The sequence below is a fragment of the Neurospora crassa genome, linkage group V (genome assembly GCF_000182925.2).
Source record: "Neurospora crassa OR74A linkage group V, whole genome shotgun sequence".
In the NCBI taxonomy this organism is placed as follows: Eukaryota; Fungi; Ascomycota; class Sordariomycetes; order Sordariales; family Sordariaceae; genus Neurospora; species Neurospora crassa.
Window position 1 is genome coordinate 3,690,146 of NC_026505.1, and position 18,058 is coordinate 3,708,203.

Sequence of the window (18,058 nt, forward strand, 5' to 3'; positions counted from 1 at the left end):
TTAACCAAGCTTTCATGGCTCAAGTGCGCATCTTTCGGCATTTTCAAAGTGGCTCACTTGTTCCGAGCCATTCATCAGATTCCTTTCGGCAAGTGGATTATGCATACCCCTATTTGGTCGGCCAAATCCCGATTTCCTTGATCGACCATGACCTTCAAGGTGTCGGTGTTCCGGACTTGAGATGAATGAACACATATTCCCATGGACTCTGTCTGACGGTAGCCGGCATCCTCAGCGCGTAAAGAGTAGAGATTGCCTATAGTTAGCGCCCTCCGAACTATCGTTACTAGCCTCGAGTGACGCTCGGACATAAACCCGTTTCCTATCACAACAAAACAGCCCCAGTACCAGCCCAACTTGAAGTTTGACTTGACTTATCCAAGCAAGGGCATTCTTTCCCTCTCTCTCTGACCACCATTGTCATCCTCCGAATCCTCATCACACTCATCCTCAAAGGGCACCACCAAAGCGTCCTCAAATGGTAATACAAAAGCAGAAGCTACCAGCCCAGCCATACACGCCATCGAAATCAGCGCCCCAAACATGCAAAGATACCAAGAGGCCCCCAGCCGGTACCCCGGGATTCGGTTAAATTGATCATCATGATGGAAGAGGTAGGCCTATGCAAGCAAGCAGCTCGCCAGTTTAGCGAGCGAATGTTAGCCTCTGTTTCTGCCTCTTTACCCCTACCTTGAAAACGACAAGGGGCAGCGAGCATCCCCATTCCATCCATCCATCCATCCAAACATCCCGGCCGTCACCCGGGGCAACCATCAAAGCCTGTTGTCCACATATTCCATCATGATCCTCAGCCTCATCATCATCCTAACCACCGCTACTCTCATCATCTTACCCAAGAGCAAAGAAAAGAAGAACAAGAAGAAGAAGAAAAAGGAAAAAAAAAGGAAATAAAGAAACAGAAGAACTCACCACTAACCCCCCCGCCATCGCCAAACCCACCCCCACAGCCCCCATCATCCAAGCCAACACCTTCCACCTCTCTCCTTTCTCTCTCAAGATCCTCAAGCCGAGCCTCCTCCGTCTCCTACCTTGTCCATTTGGCCCATTTGGTCCATTTGATCCATCTTGTTCACCCTGTCCACCTTGTTCATCTCGTCCACCATGTTGCCCACCATGTTGCCCACCAAGTAAGCTTTCCTCCCCCCCTCGCCCTCCTTGCCCTCCTCTCCCACCTCGTCCACTTCCACTTCCCCTACTTCCCCTCCTCCTCCTTCTTCGCACGTCCTGATGATGCCCACCACCATCACCCAACACCAACAAAACCACGAACCCCACCAGCGTCGCGACTTCCAAAACCACAAAGAGATTCATCAAAAAGGCCGTGGACTTCCACATGTTGCAGAAGAATCTGCGCGGCTCCTCCTCTTGTTGATGGCTGCTGCTGCCGGGGTCCGGGATATCGGGGCCGGGTTTGGGTTTGGGGTTGGAGGGATCAACAGGGTCGGGAATGGGGTTGTTGGGATTGTTGGGAGGAAACGAAGGAGGAGGAGGAGAGGAAGGAGGACCAGGACCAAGGCCAGTAGTAGAGTTGGCATGGAGACGACCACCGGAGGAGCAGAATCGGGGATCGGGGAAGGGGATACATTTTAATTTTTCCTCCTGTTCGGTTTGCTGTTTGGCGTGTTTGGCGTGCCTGTCTTTGATGGGGGCGAAGGAGACGACGGATTTCGCCGCACTGTCGCTGGGATTATTATAGTCCCGGAACACTTGCACTAAGTCGTTGACGACAGGCGTCTGACATCGCTGGTGGAGGCCGATATAATCGTGGAAGCCGCCGGAGACCGCTGCCACATGGACAGGTGAGGAGGAGTCGTGGATGATGATGTGGTAGTGTTTGTGGTGGCGGCCATGGTTGTGAGAGGTCTGGGGGGAGGGAACGGAGCAAGTAATCCACCGGGGAAGCAGGATGGAGGTTAAAGTCATTGTTGTCACTGTTGTTGGTTGGGGTGGGTGTAAGGAGTTGGTTGTGGTTCGTCAGCTACTTGATTCCTCACGGGCGGGTAGGCAGAAAGACCGGGTCAGACGAGATGAGATGAGAGAGACGAGGCTCACCGGCGAGAAAAACTGCTAGTCCCGTGATGTATACGCTTCGTCGGATCATCTTGAACCGTCTGCGCTCAAAGGCAATCTTGCGTTTGCGAAGGGTAACACTAAGCTGGATTGAACCGAGGAGTGTACATGTCGCCGTCGTCGCGCCGGGTTGGGAGGTTGGGTATCAGAGCCTCCTAAATCAATGACTGACAGATGGGGCAATGTTATGAACAAAAACGTGTAGATGATCCAAGCTATTTTGGGTGGACAAAGGGATATGAAGACGCCTGGCATCGAACAGAGCCAAACTCCCCATCAATAAGAGCAGATGTCACCACCATCCCGTCACTGTGAGGGGGCATCTGCTGATAACAGCGCTCGTGCACTCGTTCTCCAATATCTGCGCAAGATGCAAGATGTATAAAACGCTGCGGACGTCCCTGCATTTGTACATACGCTACCCAGGCACCCGTACCCATGCAAGACGTACCTAGACATCCCGTCTGCTTGACTGGTACATCATATCTACCCATCATCCGTCAAATGCTCTTCGTAGCTCCCATGATGATATATTCACCAATTCCCAAACACGGATACTTCTACTTCTTGTGAAGGTCTTCTAACGATCTTGGATGAAATACATGCCCTGTAAAGATATCCTGCACAATAAAAATGAGCAAAGTAACGCCTCCTTCCGTCCGTCCTCTTCCTCTTTCCCCCTTTTATTTCAGTGAGTGGTCATGATCGTTCTTTTATCCATAACACTATTTTATCTTCTTCTCCTATCATCTCTAACCGCCGAAGCAGGAACAGGATACGAATTCGTTCGACCAGACAATAATAGCCCCCGTCTGGGTTGTCTAACATGACCATGCTGAAGACCACCATCACCACCACTACTGCCAGCGCCAGAAGAACTAGGACGAACAACGCCCTCTCTACTACTACCAGAAGCGATATTGCCACCAGCAGTCTTTTTCCCGCAAGCACTAAGCGGAACTTCACTCTTCCCACCCATAATCCTGCCACCGCTACTAGTAGGTGTACTCGGCGCCGTAGACGAAGAAGTAGAAACTCCCGCCTCGCTCCCAGTCCCACGAGCACTACCAAGACGCTGCCTTTCGTTATCACCAGACTCAGAGCCATCACCAATAACAGTTGTCTGCTTACTATTCGGCAACAGAGGATGACCGTCCTACGACCACCTCATGTCCGAACTAGGTGCTCGACTTCTGCGCTTAGCGTTTCCGGCGCCCGCACTACCACCCATAACGGAGAACGATGATTCCCTCGCTCCGTAGCTGCGTGAGAACCCCTCACTTCCTCCTCCTCCACTACCTTGAAAACTGCTGGACAAGCTCACTGCACTCCCTGTCGGCGAGACCGAGTACAGCCCTCCTCCTCCGAGAATCCTCGCCTCGGGACCCGCAACTGATGATCCGGACCTTATCCGCCCGTAGTTCTCCTTGTTATGGTTACTCAGTGAACTTTCGCTTCGCTCTCGCTCACGCTCGGCACGACTGCTCGCTATGCTTGAGTTACCTATCCCCATGCCCGTCGCTGAGACCGCTCCGGGCGCCGTGGCGGCAGATGATAGACTCGGTCTAGGAGAACTATACTGCGTCATGGACATGCGGGGCAGTCGCATCCTTGAGGGCGTCCCTAGGCCACCGGCCGAGCCCATGGATGAGGACAACGAAGGAATGCCCGCTGAGGTGTCTTGGCTAACTCGGCGTGGGATATTGATCAGCGGGACGCCGCCGTCTCTGCTGTGCGGCCGATACATTGCTTCGCGCTCCTGGGCTAGGGAGATTCCGGAGCGTTTCGGCGTTGATGCTACTTCGATGTATGCGGCCGAAGACGAATGCGAGGCTCGGTGACCGTGCGTGGGTGTGGGCGGCATGGACATGCTGGCATGTAAGCCTGGCGGTGTATAACTAGTATTGCGCCGGGGGCCAGACCGCGAGCGTGGTCCAGAACTCAGGTTGTTGAGCGGATTGGGGATGGCCGAGGGCCCAGCGCCCATATTTAGTGCGCCCAAGGCTGCTACGTCGTGTTGTAGGTCGATGTCGATGTGGCTTCTAACGATCTCCGATGCCAAGTTACGCACCAATACTGCTGGATCCTTATCTGCCAGTATTTGTATATCGTCAAAGAGAACACGCAGCGCACGGCCCGCAGTCGAAGTGGCTAGGGTCGCCATGGGAGTGTTGTTGACTTCGCAGCCGTCCATGATACTGCGCACGAGACGGAGCAAGTTGAGGCGCACAACGGCCTTCTTGTGGCTCAGTTTCTGGGCGATACCAGCATACATCTCCACCTTGGCAAGTGATGCTGCCACAGAGGGACTAAGTCGTACAAGCTTCAGAAGCGGTTCGAGAAGGTTGGCGTCGAAAGCATTTGCCTTGTTAGTGTTGAAGCAAGACGTGATCGCCGTGGTAAAGTTGCCGTCGAGCAAATGGTGTTCAACCTTGGCCGTCTCCTTTTCTAGCCAGACAAAGATAGCATCCAGCGCGGTGACTTGCCAATACTGATCTGCCAAGAGCGAAACGTAGAATTCCAGCCCATTGTTCTGCCACAAATATCTTCGGCCCTTGCTGCCCGAGTGCGCCATGTCGCAGAGAATAGGGAGGACGAATTCCTTGGGCGGCCGATCAGTCTTCATGATCTTGAGCAACAGTGGAATGATACCATTGCTGGCAGCGTATTCCTGACGCTCCTTGCTGAGTCGGCATAGGTTGAACATGGTGTTGAGCACTTGATTGGAGATCTCGCGGAAATGCTGCTGCCCTCTCTTCATCGAGTTGCTCAAAACGTCGATCAAGTAGTCAATGGCATCAGCGGAATGTAATGACTCTAACGTGGTTGACAGCATGGATAAGTTTTTGATGAACTTGAGCATAGTGATTTGGTGAGCAGGTGTCATCCGCCTGAGGTCCTTTAGGACAGCTATATTGAGTGATGGTAATTAGCAACTGACCCGGCCTTATAATGATAAGGGGTACATACTTTTGAGTACAAAGCGCTCGGCAACGACTTCCTTCACATAGTTCTCAGCTTGCGAGAAGAGATAAAAAATGTTGACGATGCGAGCTTCAATCAGCTCGGACAGCTCATCCCTATCATCTTCATCCAAGACCTTGTGCAGCACTGCAGCTAATGGGTCCAAGATTTTGCTTCGCGAGAATATGCGGCAAAAGTCGTTCTTTGGGGTTGGGCCCTAGAGTGACAGTCAGCACGATTTCTTGACATCAAGACATGTGTTGAAGGACAAGGCTTACCTGAAGCTCAAAGACGTTCCAAATGCCATTCACGCCGATAAGAACAAGGTCTGGCGACATGTCATAGTCTTCATCCAGAAACTCTACCAAGACATTGAGACCGCCTGCACTGACGAACATTTGCAGCGTCAAGGTAGAAGTCTGGTACATTTGCCGAACAAAGGCTGCGGCCTCCAAGCGGATTTCGTTCGAATACTGCCGAGCAGCGAACTTGGTGATGATAGGGATACCACCAACGAAACACAAGTTCTCTTGCAGCTCGACGTCATCCAATATGATCTGCTCGCAGTCAGTATTCGGACAGCCATAGAGTTTTTTCACATATGGACACTGATATTGGCACCTACCGCATTGACGATCTTCAGCAGCTGCAAGATCATGTGCTGACGACTCTTCACTGTGCAGGGCTCCAAGATCTCCAGGATCGGTAGCAACCCATGTGCACTGATGATGAGATCCTTGACCTCGCTGTTTTCCCATAGAAGATTGAGCAAGTCTTCAGCCAGATCAGCAAGTATATCCTCACTCTCCGTCGGCTTCAAAGATTTGACCCTCTCTTCCACCTTCTCGGCCAACCTAGCATGTCTATCACGAGCAATATTGGCCTCGAGATCCATCTCATCCCAGCCTGGATCCATCATCGCAAAGGGGTCGTCTTCATCTTCGTCGTCCCCAAGCCAAGAATTGTTGGACAACTTGGAAAGGAGCATGAGTTGATGGCCATCTTCTGATCCCTCATCGCTCTTGGGCGGCTTTGTGAAGCTTTCCGGTTCGGCCCCGAAAATGTCCGAAAAGTCCTCATCACCCTCGTCTTCAGCAAACTTTGTGATCTCTACTGTCATCCTTGTCCTTCGGACGGCGGGCTTCTCAGGGGCTGATGGTGACCGCGCGGAAGCTGACTGTCTCCGCCCGCTGCTGCCATTGACAGGTGATGCCGTAGAGCGCGGTAAACTAGTGAGATCAGAAGGGTGAAATAGTTGCGGGGCGTCCTACAAAAGCAAGACGGTCAGCAAATTGGCGACAGGGATCAGGCGACAAAGAGGGAGAGAGAAGGTTTACCTTGACAGCAACATTAAGCCGGCTACTGAAGACAGAGTCCGTATCGCCAAAGAGATCAGAGTAATCCTCGGTAGACTGCTCACGATAGATTGATTCAGGACGGGGTGGAAGTTCAAACTTGTTTCCGAACTGCGTCCTCACAGGCGACTTAGTCTGGGAGGCGCTTGAAATCGTGGTTTTGCTGCTCCTTTGCCGCCTATGTCCTTGCTGAGAAGACTTGGAATCGGACACCCTATCTGACCGTTTCGGCAAGGGACGAATCGTCTGCTCAAATTCTCCGCCAAAGTCTTCGTCCCAATTCTCCGTATCTTCCCGCGAGCTGTCAATGGACGCAAACGCTTTGAGCCGATCGCTGGAAAGTAGTCCTCCAAAATTATCCTGGCCTTTGATGTGAGGGAGGTGAAGCGCACTAGGTGAAATTGCAGTGGCAAAGTCATTGTCCCAGTTATCATCATCTGTCACAATCTGTCAGCTAGAACTTTCACGTCCTGATTTTTTGATACTCACCAGCTTCTACCGCAGGAGACCTAAAGACCTCTGCATTCGCCTTCGGCTTCGCTTGCTGTGGGGGCACCTTTGTCGAAATAGAGAGATTTGGACGATGTTGGCCAGAAGCATTTCTATTCTGCGTGGAAGGATTTCCGTGATCTGAACCAATCGATGTTCTAGGGGTGGCTTCCGATGACTTGAGCGCCTTGTTCCACTGCTTGACTTCCTCGACGGCCTGAATAAAGTTCGATGGTGCTTTCGATATCGGCGCATCACTCCTCCGGCAGCCTTGAATCCACGAATGTCTTAAAAGCTTTTTCGCCGATACTCTAAGGTTGGGGTCCTTTTGAAAACACTGCATTAAGAAGTCACGAGCAGCCTATTCTCGTGGTCAGCATATCAAATCCACGCAGCTTGAGAACACGGAGAGACGAACCGGCGAGACTCCTTCTGGAAGCGGTGGGTGGTCATCGTTAACAATAGCAAAAAGAGCCGGCATCGCAGCCAGGTGATGATATGGAGGCTTTCCTTGTAAAAGCTCAATAACCGTACATCCGACGCTCCAGATATCCGAGGCAGAGGTCGCGCCGGACAGTTGAATGATCTCAGGGGCCATCCAGTAAGGAGTCCCTACCACTTGCGCCTCCTTATCTGGGCCTGCTAGGGTGCTGGTTGACACGCCAAAGTCTGCTAACTTGACGGTGCCATCCTTGGTAGTCAAAATATTGGCACCTTTGATATCTCGATGGATGACACCCTGGTCGTGCAGATACTGCAGCCCCTGAAGGACCTGGGTCATGTACACACCGACAAGATTTTCTGGGAACTTGCCATAGGCTTTACATATCGAATGCAGCGAGCCATTTTCGCAGTACCTGTCCAACTCGTGTTAGTACTCTCAGTGTCACTTCCCGGCTCAAGGACCTCACTTACTCGAGGATGATGTTCAGGCAATCCGCCGTTTTCACGAAACCTATGTACTTGACAATATTGTCATGCTAAATAATGTTAGTACTTTTAACTTGAGCAAAGAGCTGCCGTCTCCCCTTACATGAAGATTTTTCAAGAGATCGATTTCGGCCTACGCAATGTCAGCTTGAAGCAATCAGATGTATCTTGGAAATCATCAAACCAACTCACCTCGATCATCCGAAGCTCGCTTTTTGGTACATCAACGAGCTTGATTTGCTTGACGGCCACGGCCTCGCCGGTTCCCCAGTTGAAGGCCTTGTAGACCGATCCAAAGGCTCCTTTCCCGATGCAATCACCGAGTCGCTAAACACCCACGTATGTGGTCATAGGTCAGCCATGTCTCATAAGAACTGAGTGTGTGATATCGTTTGATTGATTCATTGATTTTTTGATAAGTCGGGGTCACTGTGGCCCCATGCCGGTACTGCTGAACAAAGAAATCAGGCTCATGCAAGCCACTGAGCATGCCGAGAGGTGCATATGTCAACAGTGTAGGTAAGGTACGAGCCACCTCGTCACGACCCTTCTGCTCCGGCTAGAAGGTAGAACTTGGATGAAACAGAGACCTAACTGAGCTTCAGAACCATTCACACACGACATGCCACACAATATTTACGGCGAAGCACTCAAACGCAGACAACAGGGGAAAATAAGAAGGAGGGAAGAAGAACGACGTACATAGTCCTTTAGGCCCGGATCTTGGACCGCCTTTTCTCGGCCATGGCCGCCAGCCTCCCGACGCGGTGTCCCCGGCACTTTGGTAGCCACGACTGCTGCTGCCTTGCCGTTCCCGCCATGATACGAGCGCTCGGTGGAGAAGGAGCCCGGCGGGTTCGGCGCCATGCCTGCGGCCCCGGTCCGGGAGGCTTTACCGATCCAGTCAAAAACTCCCCCCACTTTTGTTTACCCTCTCTCCGCAGAGGTCAATATGTCCGAAATTTTGGGGTTGCCGCCGGTAGGCAGATAGGTGTACGAAGGGGCCCGGGGGCCTGGAGATTCTGTGAGAGAGCCGAAGCTGGCTAGCTGGCGATTCAAGGGTTCTTGCCTAGAGACCTTATATAGGGTGGGTGAATATCGACGGGGTAGTAGCGTGATGTATCCCATTCCCAATCCAGGCCCAGGAATGGAGGAGGGGTCCGCTTTTCTGTTGTGATTCGCAGTATGGAAACCCGGGCTGGTCGCCGGTCGACCCAAGATGTAGTAAAATGGAAGTGGGCGTCGGTGTTGGGTGCCCTGCTACGGATGTGATAATGCGCCGGGAAATGTCGATGCGAAAACAAGATCGGGTCCGTGTGGGGTATGGAGCCGAGAGAATGTTGAAAAGCGCGACGGGAAGAAATCCGTGAAGTGGAAGCTGATGACTCGGATTGTAGAGCCCAATGTTTTGGCGACTAGCGTGAACGCTTGCTCGATACGGCCGGCGTTTCGTGTTCTTTTTGTCTATGCGAAACTCTGTGACTAGACGTTGACAGCGTTCGAAAGCTAGACGGGAAAGCAGAGGTATCGATATACGAAGGCGCCTAGAAAAATGCCAAAGGTCCAGCGGGACAAGACGAAGATGGTTCCCTTGTGCAATTGCCGGCGCTCTGGAAGATTAAGTGGGCAGCATCGCCGTTAACCACCAGATGCTGGATGTTATTGTTGTTGTTGTTGTTGTTGTTGTTGTAGTTCTTGAATGCTGGGCGCTGGTCGCTTGTTGTCGTGTGTCAGATCGTTCGAGATGGCGTACCGCGGGGTAAAAGTAAGTACTAGGCGAAAGGTACCTTGATATCCTTGTTTCTTGACGTGGGAGTTCATCCGGTATTAGGTGGTTGGCGGAACGTTTTGAAAAGAGAAAGAGCAGAGGAAAGAAGCTACCTCTACCTACTACCCCTAGAGGAGGGGAAAACGTACTTGACAAAGTGGAATGTATGATTCGTAAATGGGTCGGAACTGTTTGCGCTGAAACAACCAAGCATTCACACATCCACCACAGCAGAGAGCTGGTTGAGGTATGTAACGGAAATGTTGTAAGTGTCGAACGCTGCAGTGCAGCCCTGGATGTCTTGGACGCCTCGAGAACACTGCAACAGCTGAATGAAAAAGAGTGGATCACTGTTTAGCATGTATGTATGCGCTGGGCCTAGGCATTTCAACCACGGTACGATGGAGTAAGTGAGTGTCAGGTCGCTTATCACAAAAAGAGAAATGACAGGATCCCATCCTCGAATTCTTCCCGTCGACTCGCGCCAATGCGACGACACTCATCTTCACCTTCACCTGCTTCCGGCGGTAGGCATTTCTATCCAGTCACGCAGTGCACTTTAGAGAGCCTGCATGAAGTGGTGTAGGGATCAATTCTAACTTGCATGCAGCTGCTCTAGTGCGGAGGTGCAGCTATGTAAGTATAGTGTATAGAGCTACATTGGATACATGGCGGGAAATCGCCATCCCCGACATGCCTCTGCTGGATACCTACCTACCTATATCATCCATCATCCACCGCCAGCACAACAAGAGCTTCACCCATGGCACTGCTGTTTCTTTGTGTTTCAGTTTGGAACCTCTAGGATAATTTCGCACATGGTTTGTCGAGATTGTTTCCCTATGCCAGATATTCTGTGTGTAGCACCAACCAAAAAGTATGATATTGTAATCACGGGCCCTTGATCTGTAACATGGCCTCGCACAACCTGTATGAGCAATCTCAAGTGATATAAACCACAAAAATTCATCTTTGAAATTCTCTCTGACATTCGTCAACCAGTACCATCTATTGTTGTTTTATCTGTTTTTTTTGGGTTCCCCAATCCGTTGGAAGCCCTCCGCTCAGTTTGTACCGGGAAATCATGTAGTACATCAGCACAGCGCCGCTTCAACGCTGCTGTCTAACCTGGTCGCTCCCAGCCGTAAAATCTTCCATCAAAGTCTTCCTATCAGGAAACTTCCTTTTCATCCAATTTGATGGAATCAAAAGATGAAATCATGAACAGTCACATGACGATAATGAGGACGATGAGTGGGCAAGGAAAAAGGAGACCCAAATAAACCATGACGCCGCTCACCGTATGCGCCAAAGGACAAGGAAAAAAAAAAGAAGAGAAGAGAAAATCCAGGGAATCAAGTGTGCATCACTAACTGCACGAGCAGTTTTGCTCTTGAGAGCAAATGCCATGAGTTCAAAACACCCACGCAGACACTGCAATGACTGTTCTCAGTTTCCAGATGCACCCCGTGAAAGCATCCGGCTGAGCCCAGCCTCAGCCCACCACTCATCGGGGACATCCTCGCGCGTAGCAAGATTGCGCACGATGCGCTGCAGGCCTCCCATACCGCCCAAAATCTCCAGAGAATCATCACTGCTGTCATTGCGGGTAACATCCGCATACGACCTTCGAATGCTGTTCAAGCTAGGAGCTAGAGGAAAACGAGTAAGCGGGTTCACGTCCAGCTCGTCCTCCTCATCACCTTCCGTGTCGGAGTTTTCACCTCCCGACTCACACGGAGGTTCCGCTTCTGCAACTTCTACGGGCGCATCCGGGACGGTGACAGAAGTCCCGACAGAGGGTGCCGCCGCATTCTGCGAGGCAACCGCAGATGCCGAAACGGAAGCAAACGAAGAGCCAGAGCTGGGCGTTAGCGGGTCTGGCGTCAGGGTGGTCGTGAAAATGTCCCAGACGTGATCGCGCTCGGGACTGCGATCCTCGGGACTGAGATCCTCGGGACTGAAACTCCGGTTGCGATCTCCCAAACCATCCACTTGCGGCGCGTCAACAGACGGTGCCTGCTCACCTCGGCGGCGACCTGAAATTGCGTCAGGCCTAGGGTAAGGATTACCCCATGTGCCATAGAGAGACGAGGCCCGGTCCGCAGTCCGATCCCTGATGCGGCGCAAAGCTGCGCGTTCTCGGATCTGCTAATTGTTAGTTCTTGTTATTCGGTTGCTATCCGGTTGGCTCAGACGGTGTGTAGGAGGGGGAAACAAAAAAGGATGAGCGCATACCGGGGGAGGTGGGCCCCGGTTCATCTGAGACGATGTACGAGGTTCTACGGGCGGTGGTGGCGGTGGTGGCACTCTACGAGATAGAAAGCCAGGTTCAACGGCCATGTGTGCAAAAGGTGGTTCCGCGGTCATATGCGCGAGGAAAGGGTTGGGTTCGGGATCCTCATTGTCAGTTAGGGCTCCTGGGTACTGGGACAGTGAATGCAGGTGAGCCAACCGCCTGCCAAACAAGGCAATGACCTGGTCATCGAGCATACCACCTATACGACTAGGTCCGTCACGCGTGGTGTCGCGACTAGATTCCGCATTGTTTGGCGCATTGTTGCTGTTACTATCGCTGTTCGAACCGCTTGATCGTTCGGCTGGAGGGGATCGGCGTCTGAGGTTGTCATGGTTGTTACCAGCAGCAGCGGCGGCATTGCCACTGTTGATAGCAGCGGTGATAGCGAGGCGACGTCGGCGTTGCTGCACTCGTTCGGAGTTTTGAAGGCGGCTGCGTCTGATGGAGGATCGAGCTTCGGCAGAGTTCTTGTCCGCCGCCGACTTCAATTGGATGTCGGACTCAACAGGCGCTTGGTACAATCTGATTGGGAGGACGGGGGCAGGTCAGCGCAGGCCTACAGAGTGGAATAGGGGAATGCGACTGGATCGGTTGCCCTGATGGGGCACATCATCGGTTTGATGGAAAGCACCATATCGAGCATGTGCGACAGATGAAAGTGACGAAATCGCGGTGGATACATATGGCAAAGGGGGGATAAGCGCAAGCGCAACGCGAAACGCCCTGACGCGGTGTTCTTACCGGAGACCCATGGTGTTAACTTGAGTCGCGATGTCGCGACAGACGGTCCGCTTGGGGTTTAGCGATAGAGCGACGCTGGAAGCAAGAGAAGATATTAACGAGCGTGACGGTTGGTGATGGCGGGGGTCTCGTAGGTCAATGGTCAAGGAATCTTGATGTTGCGATAAAGAATGCGCCCCAGCCTCTGTTGTGGAATCCTTGCCCGACGGGAGTTGGCGGTCGTGGGGTTTGCGGATAGCGGTGGCGGCGGATGATTTCAGTCTGGTTTGGTTTGATCGGAACCTCAACGCGCGAACGGAAGGGGAGAGGACGGGATTGCAGGCTTCAGGGGATTGCGGTTTTGACAGGACGGAGAGATGAAGCGGCTGGGCGGATCTTCTCCAGGTTGCAACATGCCCGGCCCCAGGGCGATAGGGCTTAGTGCGCTGAGACATTTCGGTCTGACTGCATGCCAGCAAGAAAACCATGCGCTTACAAGAGCCCATGCGTTTAAACCATTCAAGTAGGGAGATTTTGTCCTCGAATTATGCATCATAAAGAAAATTGCGACTTCCTATCTCACTCAGCTAGGATATGTGAATCAGGGGTCCTCCTTGCCTCGCTTCCTGCCCACGCAGATCGACTTTCTACGCCCCGCCATAAGCATCCCCCCGCCGCTGATGGGCCACTGCAGTATCCACAGCTTCCCTTCTGGGTGCTCACTGCATTCAATTGAGCTCTGCTTTCTTCGAACTCAAGAGAGTGATGACGGGACTTGGCCAAGGACCCCAGGACTGAGATCGATCCGCATCGCCACCAATCACCTTCACAGGTCACTCTGTGTGTTTTCTACATTGTTTGTGTGCATGTGAGTTAATCACCAGTTTCACCATCGCCATGATCGATCTCGGACTGGCCCGCATCGGGCGTCTTCTTCAGCACACGCCGCAGACCTGGAAGGCCATCCACGTTGCCGGCACCAACGGCAAGGGCTCAATATGCGCCTATCTCTCGGCTATGCTCAGTGCCAGCGGTGTCTCGTGTGCGAGGTTCACCTCACCCCATCTCATCGACCGCTGGGACTGCATCACTATCAATGAGAAGCCCGTCTCCGAGACGATATTCCGTCAAGTCGAGGGCTTGGTCAAGCAACGGGATCAGGACGAGAAGATCGGGGCCACCGAGTTCGAGCTCCTTGCTGCGACCGCCTTTGAGATCTTTCACCGTCTGAAAGTTGAGTATGGCGTAATCGAGGTTGGTCTCGGCGGGAAGCTGGACGCTACCAACATCTTGAAGCACAAGTCCGTTACCGTCATCGCAAAAATTGGTCTTGATCACCAGTCCTTCCTAGGAAACACGGTTGAGGAGATCGCGCTGCAAAAAGCAGGCATTATCCGCTCCGGCGTTCCCTGTGTCGTCGATGACAGCAACGAGTCTTCGGTCCTGAAAGTGATTCAAGACCATGCGAAGGAGGTCGGCGGCGTAGAGCTGCACTATCCCTCATCAGATTCCGCCCTGTTGCAGATTCTCACCAAAGAAGGCTATGAGCCGCATCAAGTTCAGAATCTGGCGTGCGCGTTGTTGGCCTTTCGCTTAGCGTGTCCGGATGTTGACCACTCGATGAGTCGTCTCCTCCCCATCGTTAAGCAGCTGCAATGGCCCGGTCGTCTGCAAAAAATTGATCTCTTTCCCATCATCAGGCAGCATCAAGAGGCTCTGCTGGACGGAGCCCACAATAGCCAGTCGGCCGAAGTTTTGGCTGGGTATGTCAACAAGCACTACCGCTCGCGGAGTCAATCAATTACTTGGGTTCTGGCCGCTTCCAAGGGCAAAGATGTGGACAGTATTATGTCCCACATCATACAGCCGAGCGATCATGTCACGGCTGTGCAGTTTGGGCAAGTGGATGGAATGCCGTGGGTTAAAGCCGAGGACCCGGCCAACTTGATCAACCAGGCAACCCGTTATGGCGTTGAGACTCAAAATACGCACAACTCGGGAGATGATGTACGAGCTGCCCTCGAATGGGCATCCAAGGCTGCAGGAGATAAGCCGATTGTTGTTGCTGGAAGTTTGTACCTGGTCTCCAGTGTCCTGCGTCTCATGCGTGAGGCGGAATCTTACCAAAAGGCGTGAGGCGTGGTCAGCTGAGAAAATTGGATGTCGAAATTTCTGGGCTGGTGTTTGTTTTGATTGAAAAGGGGCTCTTTACACCCCCCTACATAAATCAAGCAATGTCTTCATACCCGACTCTTCATCACTTTGCCAATGTCTACTGCGACTGCCCCAAGCCAACAAGAATCACATGATCAGTCATATAACACAAAAAGGCGGTCAGTCTCGCCAGTAGATCCATTCATATCTCTTCCTTAATCTCACATTCACCGTCACCATCAAAATGTTACTACCACCAAACCACCTCATCATCGTCTGCGGCCACGCCATCTGGCTCGGCGGCCCAGAAAACGGCTGGGACGAATCCGAATGGCTCATTGAGCCTTACAAAAAGGGCGAAACGCCCACGTTTATTGCCCACATCAAAGCAGGTCTTGAAGAACTCGCAAAAGATGACCGCGCAGTGTTGATGTTCTCTGGGTTCGTCCTTCCCCCGCCCACTTTCGACCTCCGTGTCTGCACATGACCTGACTAACTCCCACACAAATAAAAGCGGCCCAACCCGCCCCGAAACGCGCCTTTCCGAAGCCCAAAGTTACTACAACCTAGCCCTCGCCAACTCCTTCTTCGACCTTCCGCCTTCTTCCGGCCCTTCCGCTGCCGCCCCCTTTTCGAACCGCATCTTTTTGGAAGAACGCGCCCTGGACTCCTACTACAACATCCTCTTCTCCCTCATCCACTATTGGCGCGTCGTCCACCCTCAGCACCCTCAGCACGCCTGGCCGGAGCGCATCACCATCGTGAGCCACGCCTTCAAGCGGAACAGGCTGGTGGACGGGCACTGCGCTGCCATTTTCGGTTTGGACTCCTCCTCGTTGGAGTTGGAGGAGAGGGTGAGGTTTGTGGGTATTAATCCGCCTGGGGTTGGTGGCGATGGAGTTGTTGAAATGGATAAGGAGTCGAACGAGAAGAAGGAAGCTATGCAAGGGGTGCAGTTGGCTTTGGGACAGTGGGCTGAGGATCCACATGGGGTGGGGGAGGAGTTGGCTGAGAAGAGGAGGGCGAGGAATTGTTGGGGGGTGGATCAGCGGTTGTTTTTCAGTGAGGAGGAAAGGAGGAGTAGCGGAGTTGAGACGAGGATTTTGGAAGATGGGAGCGAAGTGCTGGTTGATGGGGATAAGCCAAGGCCTTGGGCAAGGTGAGGGATGGCGTCATGATTGTGTGGTCTACAAATCTGTGGAATGGCAATTCTACATCTAATCATACAAGGCAACTGGGGAACTCAAAGATCTGGTAGAATTGTTGATTCTGATGAGGAGAGGAAAATACCACGTCAAGGGCCTAAGGCCCGAGGTTTATATACAAGTTCTGCCGTGCCAACAGGGCTCCCTATCAGCCCTGGGCGCATCCTCTGGGAATGCCCTCCTTCCTTTGTGATCTTGATCTCCACATTGCTGTCCATTGTCACGATGGCCTCTTTCTACACCCCGTGCACACACATTTTCTACATGTCCATCGCTGCCCTCCCACATTGTGAGGCCAGTGAGAAGGCAGGGTTGGCTGATCTGGCAGCGCAACCATTCTCTTGGTCCCGACAGGTGATGTCTACATACTCTCCTAATCAGTGACTTCAGATCTTCGACTTTCCATTTTTCACTTGAGCGACTATATCCGCATCAGCGTTCTTAACCACCTCCATCACCCATTCAACCGCATCCTTGACCATGCCTACGCTGAAGGTGTGCCCAACTCCCGCATAAGTCCTCTCATCCACCGAGATCCTCGCCTCCTTATACTTATCTGCGGCCTCCTTGAACCACCTTGTGAACGCCTCACCGCACCGAGGGGGCACGAGTTTGTCTTCTGCGCCGTTGCAAAGAAGAAACTGCTTTCCTTGCAGACGTTCAAGAAGGATTTGCCGTCTTTGCCGTTCATCCTCATCTACTGTGCTGGGTGAGGGAGAACCCGATGACGACGTGGACGAGGGAACGGGAGCGGTGCCAAACAGGATTCCCTTCGGGTCCGTTTTGCAAGCAGCCGTGACCAAGGAAGGAGGGAAGTCTTTGCTCCCCAGAAAGGTGGTGGCGCCGGTGTCGGCAGAGTAAGTTGATAGCTTGGAGAGGCGGGCACGGTCGGTGATGAGGTCTATCAGGTGGTTAGTTGCTATGGGTATTTCAGAACGGAGAAGAATAAGAACAGACTTACTCATGAAATCAGGACATCCGATAACCGCCACACCAGCGCGCACTCTTGGGTCCGCAAACATGAGTTGCCACACGCTGTGTCCTCCGAGGGAGATGCCCAAGGCAAGGTGGTGGTCAATCACCTTCCTCTGCTGTCCTTCTTCCTCTCCGCTATCATGAAAGAGGTACGACTCCACGACATCCCTAGAGGTAGTAAAAAAATCATTTCATCAGTGTCACAGTTCCAACTTGCACACCCGGTCACATATCGACAAACTCACAATAAAACCGTCTGATCCCCCACCATCCCCACAATACCCCCTAGCATATCCTGCGCATGCGTCTTGTTTCCCTCCCTCCACGCTCCGTTCGCCGGATCATGCACCAATCTCGTCCCGTGATTGCGCTGGTCGTATGCCAAGGCGATCAACCCCCTATCCTTCTTCTTCTCACTTCCAGTAGATTCGTTCCAAGCACCGACACACCGAGCCGCGATCTCCCGCATGTGGTCCTTGTTCCGCGTCCGCTGGTGGTGCAGCCATAGACAGGAGACGCGAGACACGCTCGCGGGAAGCTCGTCGAGGCCGTAGACGTCGACGAGGAGACCGGCCATGGGAATGGTTTTGAGGGAGATAGAGGAGACGGGAGGCAGGCCATCGCTGGAGATGCCGCCGGAGTTGGCGGCGGTCTGAGACATTGTTGCGGTGGTTGCTGTTGTCGACGTTGTTCCTCTGGTAAGGGTTTGAGGTGTAAGAGTTTGGTGTGTTCGGATCAAGGATAGATGTTAGGCGTTGGGGACAGGTAAGGAGGATTTCTACGGCCTGGGAGATACGGACGGAGGGAGCTAAAAGTGACTGAGGAGAGATGATGGGAGGTTTTGAGTGGAATCCTTAAACAATGGATAGGCAAGAAAATTATGAAGATGAGATCAACTAGTGAAAGCTGGAACTCAATTACTTGAAACACAAAGATCACTTTTGACACTCGGTGGCGTTGTACCGATGCATCGGACGTTGTTATTAGCGGAGGAGGTGCGGTTGGGAGGTCCCGTTGTGAGTGCTTACTAGTAGTAGGGTACCCCACCCGAACGGCACCGGTGCGGGTACGGCCCACGGGAGAGGAGCTCTACAGGCGGGGTCGGAGA

General features: G+C 52.6%; 6 protein-coding genes across 6 annotated transcripts; 2 read left to right on the plus strand and 4 right to left on the minus strand.

Annotated features, from left to right (window-relative positions):
- Positions 1-74: 74 nt before the first annotated feature.
- Positions 75-1,944, minus strand: NCU01334 (hypothetical protein; the record flags this gene model as incomplete). Its single annotated transcript, XM_956327.3, has 2 exons — positions 75-322; positions 1,050-1,944. 2 exons carry the CDS (start codon positions 1,942-1,944, stop codon positions 75-77), a joined length of 1,143 nt encoding a protein of 380 aa, XP_961420.3.
- Positions 1,945-2,607: 663 nt separating this feature from the next.
- Positions 2,608-9,906, minus strand: cdc15 (cell division cycle 15-like). The gene is made up of 11 exons (XM_956328.2): positions 8,532-9,906; positions 8,022-8,156; positions 7,933-7,962; positions 7,815-7,879; positions 7,318-7,756; positions 6,900-7,260; positions 6,393-6,847; positions 5,681-6,322; positions 5,334-5,612; positions 5,062-5,272; positions 2,608-5,001 (listed from the first exon to the last, which is right to left on the minus strand). Exons 1-11 carry the CDS (start codon positions 8,694-8,696, stop codon positions 3,248-3,250), a joined length of 4,536 nt encoding a protein of 1,511 aa, XP_961421.2. The 5' UTR covers positions 8,697-9,906; the 3' UTR covers positions 2,608-3,247.
- Positions 9,907-10,405: 499 nt separating this feature from the next.
- Positions 10,406-13,071, minus strand: NCU01336 (hypothetical protein; the record flags this gene model as incomplete). The annotated part of the gene is made up of 3 exons (XM_956329.2): positions 10,406-11,745; positions 11,836-12,418; positions 12,638-13,071. The coding sequence occupies 3 exons, from the start codon at positions 13,069-13,071 to the stop codon at positions 11,047-11,049; spliced, it is 1,716 nt and encodes a 571-aa protein (XP_961422.1). The 3' UTR covers positions 10,406-11,046.
- Positions 13,072-13,393: 322 nt separating this feature from the next.
- NCU01337 (dihydrofolate synthetase Fol3) lies at positions 13,394-14,864 on the plus strand. Its single transcript, XM_956330.2, has one exon. It carries the CDS (start codon positions 13,514-13,516, stop codon positions 14,750-14,752), a length of 1,239 nt encoding a protein of 412 aa, XP_961423.1. The 5' UTR covers positions 13,394-13,513; the 3' UTR covers positions 14,753-14,864.
- Positions 14,865-15,014: 150 nt separating this feature from the next.
- On the plus strand, positions 15,015-16,094 carry NCU01338 (DUF218 domain-containing protein; the record flags this gene model as incomplete). The annotated part of the gene is made up of 2 exons (XM_956331.3): positions 15,015-15,211; positions 15,285-16,094. 2 exons carry the CDS (start codon positions 15,015-15,017, stop codon positions 15,931-15,933), a joined length of 846 nt encoding a protein of 281 aa, XP_961424.2. The 3' UTR covers positions 15,934-16,094.
- NCU01339 (hypothetical protein) lies at positions 16,019-17,964 on the minus strand. The gene is made up of 3 exons (XM_956332.2): positions 17,196-17,964; positions 16,937-17,118; positions 16,019-16,876 (listed from the first exon to the last, which is right to left on the minus strand). Exons 1-3 carry the CDS (start codon positions 17,609-17,611, stop codon positions 16,362-16,364), a joined length of 1,113 nt encoding a protein of 370 aa, XP_961425.1. The 5' UTR covers positions 17,612-17,964; the 3' UTR covers positions 16,019-16,361.
- Positions 17,965-18,058: the final 94 nt, after the last annotated feature.